General features: G+C 42.9%; 1 protein-coding gene across 1 annotated transcript; it reads left to right on the forward strand.

Moving 5' to 3' along the window:
* Positions 1-1,978: 1,978 nt before the first annotated feature.
* Positions 1,979-18,568, forward strand: impdh2 (IMP (inosine 5'-monophosphate) dehydrogenase 2). The gene is made up of 14 exons (XM_084553525.1): positions 1,979-2,116; positions 3,700-3,748; positions 5,152-5,253; positions 5,758-5,832; positions 6,149-6,355; positions 9,380-9,467; positions 9,564-9,763; positions 12,210-12,300; positions 13,016-13,111; positions 15,911-16,054; positions 16,131-16,275; positions 16,458-16,601; positions 18,006-18,089; positions 18,296-18,568. The coding sequence occupies exons 1-14, from the start codon at positions 1,989-1,991 to the stop codon at positions 18,315-18,317; spliced, it is 1,575 nt and encodes a 524-aa protein (XP_084409651.1). The 5' UTR covers positions 1,979-1,988; the 3' UTR covers positions 18,318-18,568.
* The last annotated feature ends 21 nt before the right edge of the window (positions 18,569-18,589 follow it).

Consider the following 18,589-nt stretch of genomic DNA (forward strand, 5'->3'; position numbering starts at 1 on the left):
CTGTTTGTACAAATGGGTTAAATGCACAGAGATAATTCTATATGTTTGCCATAACATTAGGTACAGTAATGTAGAAAAATGCATTCTAATGTAAGAGTCCTGCTCTGGATCCTAATTCAGTCTGTTATAGTGTTATGTTCAATAATACTCCAAACCCAGTTAAATTAACGTCTATCTGTTATTTGAAACTGATGCTGAACACCAGAACCTTCATGAAGACTAGATTTAGAGCAGGACTCTTATATTAGACTGTTTTCACTAGTGTACCTAATGAAGTGGCCAGGGAGTCTAGTTCCAATTCTGTATTGCAGTCAGAAAACACGCTGTCACCTCAGAGACATTTTACAGGACTAAACCAACCTGGTGACAGGTTTTTTTTTTTTCCAGAATAAAGAAACTTTTGGAGATAAAATCGTTTCTAAGTTGAACCTTGTTTTTGTTTTTGGGACACTGGCAGTTAAATGGTTTTAATGTTGAGTCTATATTGTGCTGCCAACTACTGAATAACTGTGTCCTACAGCAAGAGGAAAGATCTGAAGGAGTTCTTCTGTGAAGAAACTGAAAACGGTACAACAGAAACCAAGGCCACCTCTGACATTATCAAATTAGCACCTTAACACACACACACACACACACACATACACACACACACACACACACACACGGCTGCCTGTCTGGTCGGCTACAGCTTAATATAGGTTAAATGTAATGTCGTGCCAAGACGGTATTAACTGCTCCACTGCTCTACTTGACCTTATGCATGTGCCCCAGATTCATGTTCACACAGTGACCTGGTTACTGAGGTGGATGGCACCCTCCAGTGTTTACTCCAAAGAAGGGCAGGCAGGAACCTCCTGTTATAAAACTAGCAATAGAATACATGTTTAACTACAAACAAATACAAAGAGGGAAGAAAATGATATGACAGCAGCTGCTATGTCTTTGTTTGCTGTATGCATTATCAGCAGTACACATTAACAGCTAAAAAAACACATTTTTATTGTCTTATAAACCATAACTATTAATTTATCAGTAAACTATAAGGGGCTGCTGAGGTGGGTTTCAGTTCTGTGTGATGGTTTTTAGATATAGCAGTAGAATAGTCATGTTTCATATATATTTTCCCTCGTATTACATTATAAAACTTAAAATTAAGACTATCGGTATTTATATAAGTCAGGCGGCAGGTTACAAATACAACTGAAAAAGTAAATTACTAATTTTGTTCTTTTTAAATATAAAGCAGTAGGTTTTATATCGACTTTCTCTTGTTATAAATCATAAGACTGGATAAACTAATATATGGAGAGTGCAGGGCGGCTTGATGTGACGTATGTTGGCGATTTAAAACATAACTAAATTCTTAATTACTCAATCGTTTATTTAGCTTTCAAATATAACAGTAAAATGGAAGTCTTGTTTAGCAAAACTTATCGCATTGAATAATAAACTATAAATATCAGAAATATATTTATATGAATGAGCGGGGCAGTCAGAAGTGGCCTATTTTTGAACGCTTATTCGCAATTATTCACTTTTTTTTTTATAATAGTACATTTTGTATATAAAATGTTCAATTATACATTGTTTTTTAGGAATATAAATGAGATTAGGGGTTGACCGATTCAAAACGCAATTGAAATTTCTCCTTAGTTTATTTTTTTTTTTAAATATAATTGTAAAATTGTGTTTTAATATATATATATGACTTGATATATTTTTCCGTTGTATTAAATAAAAGCATAAATATCAGGAATATCAACGAGGCGGGCTGCCAGCCGGAAGTGACGTTTTTAGCGATTCAAAATACAACTGAAATTCGTAATTACTCGCTCGTTTTTTCCTATTTTTTTTTTTAAATATTACTAAAATTGTATAAACTTGATATATTTTCCTGTTGTGTTAAATAATAAAATTGAATAAATATTAGAAATATAAAGGAGGGGGCGGGGCTGTCGACCGGATGAGGAAGCGCTGACAGCGGACTGATGCACGTGCTGGAGGACAGTTCGGACGCCATGGCGGACTACCTGATCAGCGGGCAGACCGGTTACGTCCCAGAAGACGGGTTGACTGGACAGCAGCTGTTCAACGGCGGCGACGGGCTCACATACAAGTAAAGACACGCTAAAGTCATTCCCTGTCCTCATCTGTCCTCTAACCGGCGGGAAACACGACCGTTAGCGGTAGTTTTGGACTTTTGGTTCCGGGTGCTAACAGCAGCCCACTTAAGCTTTTTAACGGTGCTTCCAAAGTCGGAGAGAGCTAGCCGGATAGCTAAACTACATACACAGCAGTGTTTGAATGACAGCCCTCCTCATTTGCATAATGAACAAAAAAAATAAAATACATGGGAGAAATAAAAATTATACTTTGTCTGTTAATTATATTTGATATTACTCAATGAAAAACACACAAAAAAAACAACTAAATGTGTTGCAGTTTTTGTTTTCCCCCTGTTTTATCATCCTTTGAGTTCTGGATGTTGCTTAGACTGATATTCCTTCACCGGCCAGTTCATTAGGTACACAAGTGCATGCATTACTAATAATAAAACACACCTGTGCTAAAGTTTCTCTTCATGAAGGTTCTGCTGCGTGTTCCTATTATTTTGGCCGTCCCGCTGTAGTCACTTTAACAGCAGCACCACAAACTCCATCCTCCACCATGATCATCTGGTTGAAGTGCCACCTTTAACATCTGTTATAGTTTGTTATATTAAAATGCAGCAGTGTACCTAATGAAGTGGCCAGTGATCAATGTATAAACACGTGTAGATTTTGTTCTGTGCATTTAAACCATCTATTTGCACACTTGAAGCACATGTGCAGCCATGCAAGGTGCATGAGGAGCAGTTTTAGTACGTCAGTGCCAAGTCCACAGCTTCCTCAGGGTAATACAGGAATAAAATATACGGATAAATAAACATTGAGTTGAATTTATCAAACTAAAGCAAAAAAAATACACAAATAATTAACTTTTCCATCATTTTTTCCGCCTGAGTCGTCAAGTTAACTTTAAATGTGTTCTCCTTCTTTAAGGTAAACACATTTAAAACATACTGCGTAGGTAATTCCATGGTTAATCCACCGTTCCTCTGTCCGCTTTTACTTTAACCTGAGTTTATATTAACTGGCACTTTTATGACCCACACTCCTGTTTACACCTTTTTTAAGTTACACATTTCCAGAAGAGCAGAAAGCTCTAATCTGAATTACAGCTCCGTGGACGTTAGAGGGACGACACGTTCCTCCTGCACTAAATTTAGGTCCTGTGTTGTTTTGCAGGACTGTCTATATTTAGAGCGTGTGCTGCTCTGTAGGGACAAACAGTTCAGTCTTTAAGTTATTATATAGAACGCCAAATGTTTATATATCTGTAATAATATGTCTGATGATTATAAGCTGGTTGTTTGCTGTAAGTTTGATTGTTTATTAGGCAACGACATCAATAATTTAGCTTCTACAGCTTCTCAGATGTGAGAATGTGTCATAATGTAGATTTAAAGAGTCCTTCAGGAGAACGTTACGTCCATTCATCACTTTTTATTGACAAAGCAATTAAATTATATGTTTTAACAAATGGATATACACAGTTTATTAGGTACACCGGTGAAAACTAATATGTTATAATACGCAACAGGTTGAACTTTATTGTCTGGTGTCATGTTGGATTAACTTTATCCTCCGTCTCCTTCAGTGACTTCCTGATTCTGCCGGGTTGCATCGACTTCACGGCCGACCAAGTGGTGAGTCCGATTAAAGTAATATTTGAGTTTGAGGGAGATATCAAAAGTCAAACTCGATCTTTTGTATGTCCCGGCGGCTGCCCCTAAACTAAAACATGTCTGTACACTGTGTTCTCACGGCAAGCTAACGCTAAGAGCTAGCCTCAAATGTGCCAAAAAAGAGGTTGGTTTGTGTTGTTGTCGAGCAGTGTGCTAATCTGCTGCTCTCTGTGGAGGAAAAACTTTAGTCGTAAGACCAAAATCTAGTTACTAGCAACGAGCTAGGCTACAGAAGCTCAACCAGAGGCATCTACACCTGGACAAATAGAGGCAGTCAGACGGAGATTTATAAATCGCGCAATGTGGATGTTGTGCAAGGTGGTATCAGTAAAACCAAACATCCAGAGTAGATGTTTAAGAGTTCAGAGGGTCTCAAGCTTAGACTGTATAAGCTAAAACAAGTAGAGCTCTCCCTGGTGGCTGCCTGCAGTATAGGTCATAAGCTCCGCCCCCTCCATGTTAGTGGGCGGGACTTGTGGTGCGTTCTATTTGTCTTGTAAGCGCGACTTGCAACTCGGGAGTGACGTCACATCCGTGTCGGAAAACAAGTTACAGCGGGTTTCTGCGTTCTGTTTTGTACACAACACGACAGGTCGGAGAAAAGATGTTTATAGTGTTTATCTCGTTTACAGTGCAACCACGGCGGATTTCACATGTTCACTACATATTACACAAACATATTTCACAGTTTGATATCTGAATATTCCGTTTTGATTAACGTTAACGATAGGCTACTGCTCCGCTTTCTGCTCAAGACTCGGCATTGTTGTCATAGCAACATGGAGCGTCTCCAGCCAATTTAAACTGCACAAGCTACAAAATAACTTATTAAGCGGTATTTAGCTGTAGCGACATGCCTATTAGGTAACCGTATACACTGCTATGTGCACGACTTCTACATTTGGTTACAACAAAGACAAAAGTGCTTAAAATAGTAGAAAACCACAATGTTTACTACGTGTGACGCTCGTGGTAGCCATCTTGGAAACTGAACTCGGGGTCCTTTGAGCCTCGACGAGTTGACGACCTGTATATACGACCTCGAGGGGCGTTCTTTTTGCAACTTCCGGTTCGTAACTCGGGAAAACGACTCGGAAAACGAGTTCGGTGGACAAATAGAACGCCCCATTGGGCCAAAATAAAACACTAAAATACGTCAAATAATCTTTTTTTCAAGGATGATTTCTGTCATTTTAGATAATTTTTTGAATAAGTGTCAGTTTTAGTTACTTATTTGTTGCTATAGAAACAGGATGTGACATGATGGCGACTACCGGTTCCATGTTTAAATGTTTATAAAGTAAGTTATACGTTCGTTAGCTGGTAATTTATTTATTTTGTTAAAATGTGCGTCTCTCGTCCAGGACCTGACGTCGGCGCTCACTAAGCAGATCACCATGAAGACCCCCTTTGTGTCGTCTCCCATGGACACGGTCACGGAGGCCAACATGGCCATCGCCATGGCAGTGAGTATGACGCACACATGACGGAGATCCATGAGGTCCATCCAGTGTTAGACTGATAAACCCGTTTAAAACAAAGACACACACATTTATTTTAATCTTTCTTTACTCCTACGGCTCAACGTGATTCATTCAGACTCACATTCAAGTGTTTCCTGGATTGTTTTTTAAGTTGTTGGTGTAAATCCTGTAATTTTCATGGTTTTTAAATGAATAGATTAAATGTTTCCATCATTTTTTTAAGATTTTCTAATGTTTCATGATCATTTTAGCCTCTTTGTTCTTTCCAGATAGTTTCAATCCATTACTGCATGGTGTAATCTGACTACAATCCAGCAATTGCTCTCCAAACATCCAGATTCTCATATTAAGAAGATAAAAATCAAATTTTTGAGTAAGCATGACCTCTGACCCTCTAGGAAGTTCAGTTTTTGGACTAAAATGTCTGTTTTCCCTTGGTTTTATTTTTATTTTCCATCCCATCCTGACTGTATTTTCTCCTCTCAGTTAACCGGCGGCATCGGATTCATTCACCACAACTGCACTCCAGAGTTCCAGGCTAACGAAGTCCGCAAAGTCAAGGTAGCCTCGATGTCCTTCCTCATTCGCGTCCTCTAGTCTTTCATTCATCTTCTTCTTCCCCTTCTCTCCTGTGTCTCACTGTCCCGTCTCCATTTTGTCCGTTTCTTATCGTCTCATCTTCCTCGGTTAACGTCATCTTTCTCCTGTGCGTTTCTAGTTAGATCCGTTAGAGCAGTCTCTCCTCTGCATCCTTTTTATTCCTTTTACCTTATTCCATCCTTGACTCTTCCTCATCCCCATCCTTGTTTTGCCTCACCCCCCTCTTCCTCCTGTCATCCCCTCCCTCCTCCCCTCCCTCCTTCCCTCCCTCCTCCAGCGCTACGAGCAGGGCTTCATCACGGACCCCGTGGTCATGAGCCCCAACGAGCGAGTGCGGGACGTCTTCCAGGCCAAGGCGCGCCACGGCTTCTGTGGCATCCCCATCACGGACAGCGGCAAGATGGGAGGCAAGCTGGTGGGCATCATCTCGTCCAGAGACATCGACTTCCTGAAGGAGGAGGACCACGACCTGCCTCTGAGCGAGGTGGGTGGAGAGTAGGGCTGAACGATATGGACAAAATTTCATATCTCGATAATAATGCCAGATATCTCGATATCGATATCATTTTTTTAAAAGCCCTCTTTCTAGACTGTGTACACGGGTGCCATGTCTTTTGCAATGTGGTATGTTATAGCGTCTGTCATGTGTTTATGTCTGGTGGACGTTGACTCATACGGTGTAACGCTACTGAACGCATCAGCAATTGCTTCGTCGCAATTTTCGCCAAGCGACCAGCACGACACCTCGCTCTGGTTTACATGATCATTTTTAAATCCAAAATACCTCGAAATAATGGAAGATGATTTATGTTTTGGCAGATTCTGATTTTGCACCAGTGACACGGGAATCAATTGTCGCTCCCATCCCAAACCCACAAAAATACTCTCGTCATATCCCGATCACGTGACTGCCCCCCAACAAAAATCCTGTCCCGCAAAATCACGAGAAAGACTCCCAAATCCCGTCCAGCTCCCTATGTTGTTGTCTAAAGTTGGGCGCACTCACCGCGTTGCAGCGTCACATTTTAATTAAATCTCCGGCTCCGTCCCGCTCCCGTTGATTATTTGCTCTATCCCGTCCCTATCACGTTACTAACAGTGAAACTGACTCCCGTACTGCGAGACTCCCGCGGCAATACAGTGACCCGCGGGAGTCCCGAAAAATTGTCACCCTCTATTCTACACCGCCACCGGCCGCATTATCTTCCAAGCTCACTTTACTTTCTTTGTCTTTAATTTCCCCGCTGTGTGTGTGTGTGTGTGTGTGTGTGTGTGCGTCTCAGTCTCCGTCTCCCTCACTCCCGCCCTCATATGTTTGTCATTGGTCTATATCGTTTATATCGTTGCTTTTTCGATATTAATATCTTGAATGTTCATATCTAGATATAGATATGATAACGATATATCGTTCAGCCCTAGTGGAGAGTAGATTTATGTTTGAGTTGGTGCTTTCAAACTTAACACAAAGTCCTTTTAACATCACTAGTTAGTTTGATGAACGCACTCATGATCTGTGATTTGACCTTTGCCCCGACCTGTAGTGGAGATGAGCACTCACCTGTGAAACTTTTATTACATTTTATTGGCCCGTGATCTGATAACGATGAGTATCAGCCGATTCAAGTCCTGATCTGATCCTGTGTTAAGAATGAGGGATTAAATTCCAGTAGCTGACAGAAGAAACCAAAACCAAATAAAGACTCTCTCCCTTTTCCTTTTTTTTCTCTCAGCTACTGGAATTTATTCCAGAGGAAAACATTTTAAATGTTAAATGTAAACCAGGGCCGTGCATCTTCCATCCAGACCTTCAATGACCTCCAGCCTCATTAAAACAGTCTTAATATGATCGTTATGACTCCACTGCTATAGAAACCATCAACAACACACGGATACACAACAAAACAGGACGTTGCATCGTAGACAGGTATCTGATATAACGAGATGAATGTCGTTACTAAAGAAACTCACTCAGAACAATTCATAAAGTCTCCTCTCATACGTCAAATCCAGCAGAAGCATCAATGTCGACCCAATAAAATGACAAAAATATACATAACAGATGTAAATATAATTCATTTTACTCACCGGGGGCCTCATGTACGAAGACTTGCGTGGATTTCCTTCTAAAACGTGGCGCACGCTCCGAATTAGAAGCATTTAGAAGCATTTTTCCTTTGTACATCCCAATCGAGCGTACCCAACCCCTCCTTGTCCACGCCCTTTTTAAATATGCAAATTATATTTAAATTGACCCTGCACCTGAGAGTCCCCTCTCTGCGCGATCAGAAAATGAAAACATAAGAATGAATCACAGAAAGTGAATTGGAGACGCTACTCACTGGAGTGGAGATGCGCAAAAATGTGTTCTTTGTCACGCTGCCACGATGTTTACTTGCATTTGCGCATCACGTATGATCTGTACACTGATCGAATGAAAATGTTTCCTGTTGACATTTACAAATTCATGCGATGGCGCTTTTATATCAATGTGTGTGCAGTCGATAGCTCTGATTACATTCAGAAAACCTCTGTCTCTCGCTGCAGATTGCTCTTTAATGTTGACCTGTTCAGACGCATTGTATGGGAATCTGATATACCTGGCTGACATGAGGATAACTCCGTCCCACGCGGCTGGCATGGCTCTGCTCAGGGTCGACCGGAACAGTCCCGATCGGTCGGAGTAATAGTTTTCACATTTATCACAGTTTCCCAGCATCATCACCTCTAAGTGTCGCCAAAGGATCGACAACTGTAGAATCCTACTTACGCCAGACACGTCGTTGGCGTTGGCACGTACAAAGTTCCTGGACATTTCACTCTTGATACATCTGAACTTTTCCGTGAGCGAGTACTTACGTAACGTTTTTGTACACACGCAACCTTCGTACATGAGGCCCCAGAACTTCAGAAACTATTTAGAGTTCTCCTCAGAGCCTGTCAACCAAGGGTAGCGCTCATAGTTGCTGACCTGAAAGTTTCCCCGGCTGGGTCAGGCTAGCTAGCTCCAGGGTTGGGCGGCCTTTCCTCACAATATCCAGCTTTTCCTTCAAAGTCCGCCGTGAAAATGTCTTTCTAAGAAGATCTGCAACCAAATGGATAGCCTCTCCTCCTTCCTCCATGGTGGCTTCAACAAATAGCTATCAAAACGTTAACGTTGTTCAGCCACAGAGAAGGACTGAGAATACCAACTAGAAATGTGATTGGTTAAAGGAACAGCGTCATTACAACGTGTTTCAGTCTTAACTGTTGAGGCCCAGGCAGATTTCTTTGACTCCAACAACAACAACTCTCCATGTTGGGGCTTCAATAATCTGTTTTCTCAAACTGGGCAAAAACAAGATGTGAAACTAGTGGGAAAGTTTCATGGAAGTACCACAAAACTACCTCCAAAACCATCTGATCACTCGCATGCCTCGTTTGATGTGTCAGCAGTTTGTGTTCACTGCACAGTAGCTACTACAAGATGTCTTACCACATTTATTTTATTTATTGTTGGCCATCTTGACAGGTAATGACAAAGAGAGAGGATCTAGTGGTGGCCCCCGCTGGAGTGACTCTGAAAGAAGCCAATGAAATCCTCCAGAGGAGTAAGAAAGGTGAGGAAGGAGGAGGATGCGTCACTTGATTTAGTTAAAGGATAAAATTTAAACTCGCTCCAACCAGTTTTCTCGTCTGCTTCCTTCCTCCTCCAGGTAAACTTCCCATCGTGAACGAGGAGGGCTCCCTCGTCTCCATCATCGCCCGCACAGACTTGAAGAAGAACAGAGACTTCCCTCTGGCCTCCAAAGATCCTCGAAAGCAGCTGCTGTGCGGCGCCGCCATCGGCACCCACAACGACGACAAGTACCGGCTGGACCTGCTGGTGCAGAGCGGCGTGGACGTGGTCGTACTGGTAAGAGGAGGACGTCGGTTTGAGCTGGACCCAGAAATGTTGATTTGAAACTTTTCTTTTTGTTTTGTTTTGTCTTGTCTTGTCTTTTTTTTGTATGATTAACATTTTTTATTTTCATTGTTTCAACAGAAACACTTTAACAACAACAACAACAACCCCCCCCCCCACACACACATAAAATCATCACCATCTATGTTAATCCTTCTCTGGTTGCCAGCACTCATTGCTGTGCTCTTTCATGTACAACTACTACAGCAAATAAAACAAAATTCATACAGAAATATAAAGAAGCATCGCATGCATGTAAGTATCCACCACAACTAAAAACTAAAAACTAAAAACTAAAAACTTGCATCTCCCCACTATATAACCCCATTTCCAGAGCCCTTCAAGAAATTTAAATATCCGCTCCACTTCGCTTCATATAGATCAAGTCTACCCAATTGTTTACATGACATTTTCTCAAATTCTGCAACACATGCCAGGGAGGGCACCCCCTCTGTCTTCCACCCCCTGACAAGTATTTGTCTGCCAATCATGATACTAGTTTGGACAAAATTTTTGATATGTTTATCCCGTCCTGTCAGGGCTGAATGATCACCCAAAACAAATAAGGTAAAATTGAATGGGATTTGTATCTCCGTAATCTCACACAGATTATCATAAACAATGGCCCAGAATTGTTGGATTTTGTCACAGGACCATAAAACATGAACTAAATTACCTTCCTCAGATTTGCATCGCCAACAATTTGTTGTGGGTAATAAACCTAATCTAAATAATCTGGAAGGGGTCCAATAAAACCGATGTGTAATTTTGAATTGGATAAGGCATACTCTTGCATCCCTTGATACTACTTTGATGTTGTCATAAATTCTATTCCAATCCTCATCACTGAATGTTAGGTTCAGATCTCTTTCCCATGTCTTCTGCAGAGCTGACATGGGTCCATTACCATGAGAACGAATCAACAGAGAATAATAGACAGCTGCCTCATGTCCTTTTCCGTAAATCTTCAGAATTTCATCAAAGAATTCTGCTTTTTGGGGAACCGATGCACTGGATCCAAAAACCCCCACCAACATATGTCAGAGCTGCAGGTACCTAAAAAAAGTGAGACGTAGGAATACTAAATTGTTGCACCAAATCCCCAAAAGATTTTAAGGAACCGTCACAATACAGATCCCCGAGTTTGACCACACCATTCTCTTGCCAAACTTTCCAATAAATAGGGAATTTACCAATACGTAGTTTAGGATTTAACCAGATACTAGAAGAGACATTAAGAAAGGGATCAAATTTAAATATTTGAGAAACCCTAGTCCAAATACATTTAAGATGAGAGATTATTGGATGTGTGCTTGCTTTCTTACTTAATTTAGTAGACAAGATTTGCATGGGTGACAGAGGGGACACTACAGCTTGTTCCATACAATACCACGGGGGGCCCTTTCCGGTGGGAGAGACCAATGGGCCAAGTGCCTCAAATTAAAAGCGTAATAGTAAAACAACATCTTTGGGAGCCCTAATCCTCCTCTATCAGTTGGTCTTTGTAACTTGTTGTGGTTCAAACGGGGCCACTTTCCATTCCAAATAAATATCTTGGATATCCTATCAAAAATTTTAAAATAACAATGGGGAATTTCCAAGGGGAGGGACCGAATAAGATAATTAAGTTTGGGGACACAATTCATTTTCAAAACATTAACTTCACCTGCCATAGACAAATTAAGAGTTGCCCATCTCTCAGCATCACAAGAAATTTTTTGTAATAATGGGTCAAAATTAACTTTGACCAAGTCTTTCAGCTGTCTAGGAAATCGGATACCCAGATACATGATACCCTGCTTAGGCCACTGAAAAAGGGGCGATCCCTGCCTGGTTCCTCTCCCCAACACACAATAATCAGAGATAAGCCCATTAGTCTGTACAGCCGCTTCTGGATACTTATACAATACCTGAATCCATTTTATAAAAGTAATGCCAAATCCAAACTCTTCCAAAATATGGAATAAATACCCCCATTCAACCATGTCGAACGCCTTTTCGGCGTCAAGAGAGATTGCAGCAACTGGGGACTGGGCGTCGGCCAGCGACCACTTAACATTAACAAGGCGTCTAATATTATCTGAGGAGCTACGACCATGAATGAACCCCACTTGGTCAACATGGATCAGTGATGTTATCACACTGTCTAATCGGTTAGCTAGAATTTTTGAGATTATTTTAACATCCATCTGCATTAAAGAAATAGGACGGTAATTCTTGCATTCATCCAGATCCTTACCCTTCTTAGGAACGAGACTAATAAGGGCCTGTCTCAGAGTCGGTGGCAGTACACCCCCCCCAAGCGCCTCCTTCTTTTTGTTGTCTTAATATCTGTTCATGTTTATGAAGCGAAAGGAAAGAGGTTTTGCAGACACTGATGTTGCTTCTCTGCCTCCAGGACTCATCTCAAGGCAACTCCATCTTCCAGATCAACATGATCAAATACATTAAAGAGAAGTACCCCGCCCTGCAGGTCATCGGAGGCAACGGTGAATACTTACCTCCTTAACTACACATCTCTGCTGTGCTCTGATCGCTAACGCCTCATGAACTGATGCTGCAAAACGGATGTTTGCACCAGTCAGACTGTTAACAATAACCTCGCCCAGGTCCGTTACCAGAGGAAGAACCTGTAGACTTGTGTAGCTGGACTTGTAGGGTCCAGCTTGACCTGGTTACAGCTGTTTTCTCTTAGCTTTGAATGTATGTGGGTCCTTTTACCAACTCTGGCAGCGTTAAAGTCTCAAAATTTACTTCCAGTTTGGGAAAAGGACTAAACCCCAGGAACAGATTTTGATAATATTCCTTTTCCTGGTTCCCCCGGCCAGCATGCTCGCCTCCGTGACCCGGGGCTATAGCTCTTGCAGGCCTCCGTATCCCACATCCTGGCACTTAACTCCATCGTTAGCTTCTGCCAGACCAGACCTCCCCACCTGGGAGGCTAGATTAGCCCCACTTGCTCTGGGCCTGCCTCCTCCAGATGGGGACGTTGTGCAGTTGGACTACCTGGTTGATCCTGCCAGTAGCATATGCTTGTCTCATAGATTAAGACATGCAAGTCTAAAAACAAATTTCCCTCTGGATAAATAGACTTCTATCTGTTTAGATTAGTTAGCAACAGTAACCATGGCAGGAGCACTGTTTAGGCTTGTTGATTCTTTCACTATCATTTATAGCCTCTCTGTCTCCCCCTGTCGGCGACAGTGGTGACTGCAGCTCAGGCCAAGAACCTGATCGACGCCGGCGCCGACGCTCTCAGGGTCGGGATGGGCAGCGGCTCCATCTGCATCACACAGGAAGGTGAGTGAGTCACTGACGCTGAGCAGACAAACACCTCCTGCTGCTCCATGCACACATCAGTCAGCCTGCAGATCTGGGTGGAGTAGCTGCCACTGAGACGGGTTTTAACATTTGGTTTGAATGAATAACAAGGAGGATGATTAAAGCTGGGTTTGCTTGACTGGTCCTAACGCTAGGATGGAAACCTCAGCTTCTCTAACAGTTTGTGGGTGTTCTTCATGTTGCCTTCAGGGGCAGTGGTTGTTCATAGCTCTGAGTCTGAGACAAACTGGGTCACCTGGTTCTTGCTTTAAGACACACGGTCGTCGTTTTATTTATTGTTGTTGTTCAGGTTCCAAGTAAATAAATTCATCTGAGCTCGTTTAAAGTAAAACTAGATTGTCTCCTGGATGAGTTTCGCCGTGGTTCAGGTCCGTGCGTCTGGTCTTCATCTTGACTTCACATTTCTTTTTTTTTCTTCGTTCTATTAACTTCTGTCTTGTCGTCTTCATCTTTTGTCCTCTTCCTCTGTCCACGGTGTTTTGTGTGGTCCGTGTGTCCTTGTCCAGCTCCTCTCAGTGTACCACCAGCTATAAAGCTCCACAGCCCCAAAACCCCAACCACTGTAACGGGATACTCCAGTAAGTTCCCCTGAAGCTGCCTTGTGCTGGGACTGGCTCCACCATCACTCTCTCTCTTACCCCCCCGACCCCCCTCCCCTCCCCCCTTTTCACAGCCTGCTGCATTGATGGGCTAACAGCTTTGCATCTGTAGATGTAGAACGTGTTTGGAGAGCTGGTCTTTGGGGTTTTGGGGTTTTGCTTGATCACGTGTCCACACTAATCTGTTGGGATGTCCTGCTCTGATCACGTTTAAATCAGTCCAGTGTGGGATGTTTGATAGATGAATAGACTCACTGGTGATTGGGTTATACACTGGACTTATTACTGTTGAGAGCGGTTGTCAATGGCAACTGTCAATCATCATGATGTCACATCCTGTTTTCAGAGCGTCAAATAAAACCAAAACTGACACTCGAACATTCACCAACATTATATTAACTCCCTAAAATGACAGAAACCATCGTTGAAATAAATTTATTTCACGTGTACTTTAGCGTTTTAGTTTGGCCCATAAGCCCCACCCACTACCATAGAATGGGCGGAGCTTATATGACCTATACTGCAGCCAGCAGCCACCAGGGGGAGCTCCACATGCATTGGCTTTATTTTTAGAGGAGTCCACTTTTTATACTATAAATATGGACGACGTGTCTCCACTTCCTCTCATTGGGCAAACTGATGCTATTTTCCCGGAGATATGGGCGGCGCCATCATGTGAGTTGGGAGCCGTGGCAACTGGTAGTCGCCGTTATGTCACATCCTGTTTCTACAGCGTCAAATAACTAACCTGAACATCCATCAACATTATATTAACTACATAAAGTGACAGAAACCATCCTTGAAATAAATTTATTTGACGTGTATTTTAGTGTTTTACTTTGGCCCATCCGCTAACATAGAGTGGGCGGGGCTTATGTGACCTATACTGCAGCCAGCCACCAGGGGGAGCTCCACATGCTTTGGTTTCAGCTGATACAGAGAAGATAAAATACCTCTGCATCAGCTGGATAGTCCTCCAACCAACCTGAGACATTTATAACTACTGTTACACTTCTGTCCGTCACCGCATTAAGCCCCGCCCTCAAACGATTTGATTGGCTCAGACGACCATAATCAGTTCCCAACGGAGTGATTCCAGAACAACTTTCCACCACAAGGGGTCCTGACTTTTAGGTTCGTAGTGTTACATCTAAAAACTGGAATGAGTTTTTTTTTTTTTTTCTGTGTTTTGATTGGCTGTGTTTTGCTTCCAATCGACATAGTGCACCGTTCCTAATTGAGTCGCATATTATATCGTGTTTTTTTGTTTGTTTGTTTTTTAAAACCTGTGTGATGAGTGTCGTGACAAAAAAATATTGCTCCACGCTATAAAACAAATACTAAGGATCAGATCAAAACATCCCTCCTCCACCTGCGTGTCATTGACCCGATCTCTGGTTTGGACTTCGGACTGAGGCGTTGTCCATTTGTGTCTGTCTTGTTTGTGGTTGATGAGTCCAAACTGTTGTCTGAGGAAACTCTCTTGTTTATTTCTAACAGATCAGCGGTCAGTGGAGCGGCGGCCACAAGGTGTCTCTGCTCACATGTGTTCGTGTCGGTGGTCTTTATTTGTGTTGGCGTCTTCCTCAGCGACCAACAAAGACTCAGCAGCCTGAGTCTTATCATCCTGAGTCGTCTTTAGCAGGATGATTAGGGTGACTGGGTGTTTTGGTAAGAACGGTACTTACCAGAGTTCACAGGAAGCAAAACTAGTTTAAAAAGGAATTGGGCTGTTTCTGTGTTTGTTGTGTCTTTTGACTTTTTGTGTATGGTGAAGGATTATCTGTTGGAGTCTAATTGAGACCCGTAGCTGGTGTGTAATTATACGAGCTGACATCTTAGAGCAGTGCGGTCTGTTTTTATATCTGCTGACACGACGAGTTTAACTTCCTCATTCTCACGCTTCTTTTTTAACGAAAGTAACGGAACGAGACACATGAGATCAGAGCCGGTCTGATCCTTCACTCTGTCGTGTCTCTGTTCACCGCCACGTGACTCTCACCACGTGCACGATCACCAGAGCTCCTCAGACGAAGCGCCGCTGACGTCGTCTCATCAGATTAAGTCACTTTAAGACAGAAAACGTGAATAAATTAACTCTGCAGCCGGCAGATGACCCACTTCCTCTCTCTGTTCCCTTTCCTTCCCCCTCCACCAGTGTTGGCATGCGGCCGACCCCAGGCCACCGCCGTCTATAAAGTTTCGGAGTACGCCAGGCGGTTTGGCGTCCCGGTCATCGCAGACGGCGGCATCCAGACCGTCGGCCACATCGCCAAAGCCCTGGCTCTGGGCGCATCCACAGGTACGCAGGGCGGTTTAATGGTTTAGAATAGAAAACCTGACTTTACAGATTAGTAACTTTTCCTTTGTGCGTCCAGTGATGATGGGATCGCTGCTCGCCGCCACCAGCGAAGCTCCCGGCGAATATTTCTTCTCCGACGGCATCAGGCTGAAGAAATACCGCGGCATGGGCTCCCTGGACGCCATGGACAAAAACCTGGGCTCCCAGACCAGATACTTCAGGTACAGACTACTCTTCACACAGCAGAGCTCTTCCTCATTTCATTTTCAGTGGTTTCCAGAGGACAGAGCAGACATTTTACACCTCTAACGTTTATTAAACCTTCAGTTTGATAATGAAGAGCTCAGTAGGTGGCAGTAGAGAGGCTGTAGAAGGTAATCTACTGTTTCTGCTCCTCTCACAGCGAGTGTGACAAGATTAAAGTTGCTCAGGGCGTTTCCGGAGCGGTGCAGGACAAAGGCTCCATCCACAAGTTTGTTCCCTACCTGCTGGCCGGCATTCAGCACTCCTGTCAGGACATCGGGGCCAAAAGCCTCACGCAGCTCAGGTAAAGATATAAAAAACACAAAACACAACAAACTGACTTTAAAGAAGGAATAAACAATGTAATAAAATGCTCACAAGTCCTGAAAGAAGGCAAAGAGAACCCAGTCAAACACATGAAACAGAAATATTAGACTTGTTTGTTTGTTTATTCAGGAAAATGAACCAATATTACGTATCAGAGAGGTGCTCCTCTAGGATTAAATGTGTTCAGAAGTGTTTCCATCAATGTAATGAGACTCAGGTGTGGTTCAGTTCCTGGTTTAGTTTCAATAAATCAGGGATTTGTCTCAGTCTGATCTTCACAACACATGTTTGTGGACAAAGGAGCTTTCTGAGGAGCTCAGAGAAAGAGTTGTTGTTGCTCATCAGGCTGGAAAAGGTTCCAGAACCATCTCTAAAGAGTTTGGAACCCACAAATAATCCACAGTCAGACAGATTGAAGACGACTGTTCCCCTCCACATGAGTGGTCCACCAATGAAGATCACTCCATAATAGTCTGAGAGGTCCCAAAGGAACCCAGAGGAACTTCTAAGCAGCTAAAGGCCTCTCTCTCATTGGCTGATGTTAATGTTGATGAATCCACTGAACAACCATGGTGTGATGGACAAAGACACTGCTCTCCAAGAAGAACATTTCTAAACATCATGTGGACAAGACAGAAGACTATTGGGACAGTGTTTAGTGGACAGATGAGACCAAAGTAGAATAGTTTGGTTTAAATGAGATGAAACAACACTGCATCATTCCAGCATCAGAACCTCATCCCTCCATCAAACATGGGGGTGCTAATGTCCTGGTTTGGGCCTGTTCTGCTGCATCTGGACCAGGACGGCTTGTCATCATTGATGGACCAATGAATTCTGAATTCCACCAGTGAACTCTAAAAGAAAATGTCAGGACATCTGTCCATGAGCTGAATGTGAAGAGAAACTGGGTCATGCAGCAAGACAACGAGAACCAAGAACACAAGTGGTTCTACAAAAGAACGGTTAAAGAAGAACAAGATGAATGTTTAGGAACGGCCAAGTCAAAGTCCTGACCTTAATCCAATAGAAATGTTGTGGAAGGACCTGAAGCAAGCAGTTGATGTGAGGAAACCCACCAACATCTCAGAACTGAAGTGGTTCTGTTCTGAGGAATGGGCTAAAATTCCTCCAAGCTGCTGTAGACCACTGATCAGCAGGTACCAGAAACATTTAGCTACAAGGAGGTTCTCCAGATGAATCTTAGAGAACAAAAATAAGTGATCAGATGAAATAAGTGAAGTTTAACTGACGGTGACCTTCAGCTGTTTCATAAACTACCAGCAGGAACCTCCTACTGTGATGAGTGTGTGTGTACTGATGTGGGTCACAGCTTCCTTCCTCAGTCTAGATGTTCAGGACTGTTCCTTTCTCCCCTCAGAGCCATGATGTACTGTGGAGATCTGAAATTTGAGAAGAGAACCACGTCGGCTCAGATGGAGGGTGGAGTCCACAGCCTGCACAGGTACAAGCTTTTAATTCTTAAAGTCTCTCTGGATCTAGTTTCATATTTCATTGTCTTAGAAATTCCTGGTTTCATATCTTACCACAACCACGGTCTGTTAAACTTCCTCTTTACTGCGTCCGTGTCTGAACAGGAAACCTCACCGTTGGTCGTGTGATTCTTTCCTCCTCCTCCTCCTCTGACCGGTTCTTCTCTTTCTCCCACAGTTACGAGAAACGTCTGTTCTGAGAAGACGGGAGAGTCGGCGAGCAAACAGAACGCCGTTCACTACGTACGAGTCCGTCTGAAGATGGACTCCCCTCCTCTGAGAATCGTCAGTCTTCCTTCCAAGTGTCATCTATGCATCGTGTGTTTAGACCTGAAACGTTTATCGATCAGTGCACGTGTGATTGAGTCAGATCTGAAGTTTCATGTCGTCTTCTAGTGTCTCCGTTAGTCAGAAACCCTTGTTCGGTAATAAAACTGTTTTTCCACAAACTGCTGCCGTCGTTGTCGTCTGA

Source organism: Chelon labrosus (assembly GCF_963514085.1).
Source record: "Chelon labrosus genome assembly, chromosome: 10".
NCBI lineage: Eukaryota > Metazoa > Chordata > Actinopteri > Mugiliformes > Mugilidae > Chelon > Chelon labrosus.

Bases quoted from the DNA above. Each gene is read 5' to 3' on its own strand.
- impdh2 (XM_084553525.1), top strand. From the start codon at position 1,989: ATGCACGTGCTGGAGGACAGTTCGGACGCCATGGCGGACTACCTGATC. The intron at 5,254-5,757 runs GTGAGTATGACG...TTCTCCTCTCAG, and splicing joins ACATGGCCATCGCCATGGCA to TTAACCGGCGGCATCGGATT. The intron at 9,764-12,209 runs GTAAGAGGAGGA...CTCTGCCTCCAG, and splicing joins GCGTGGACGTGGTCGTACTG to GACTCATCTCAAGGCAACTC.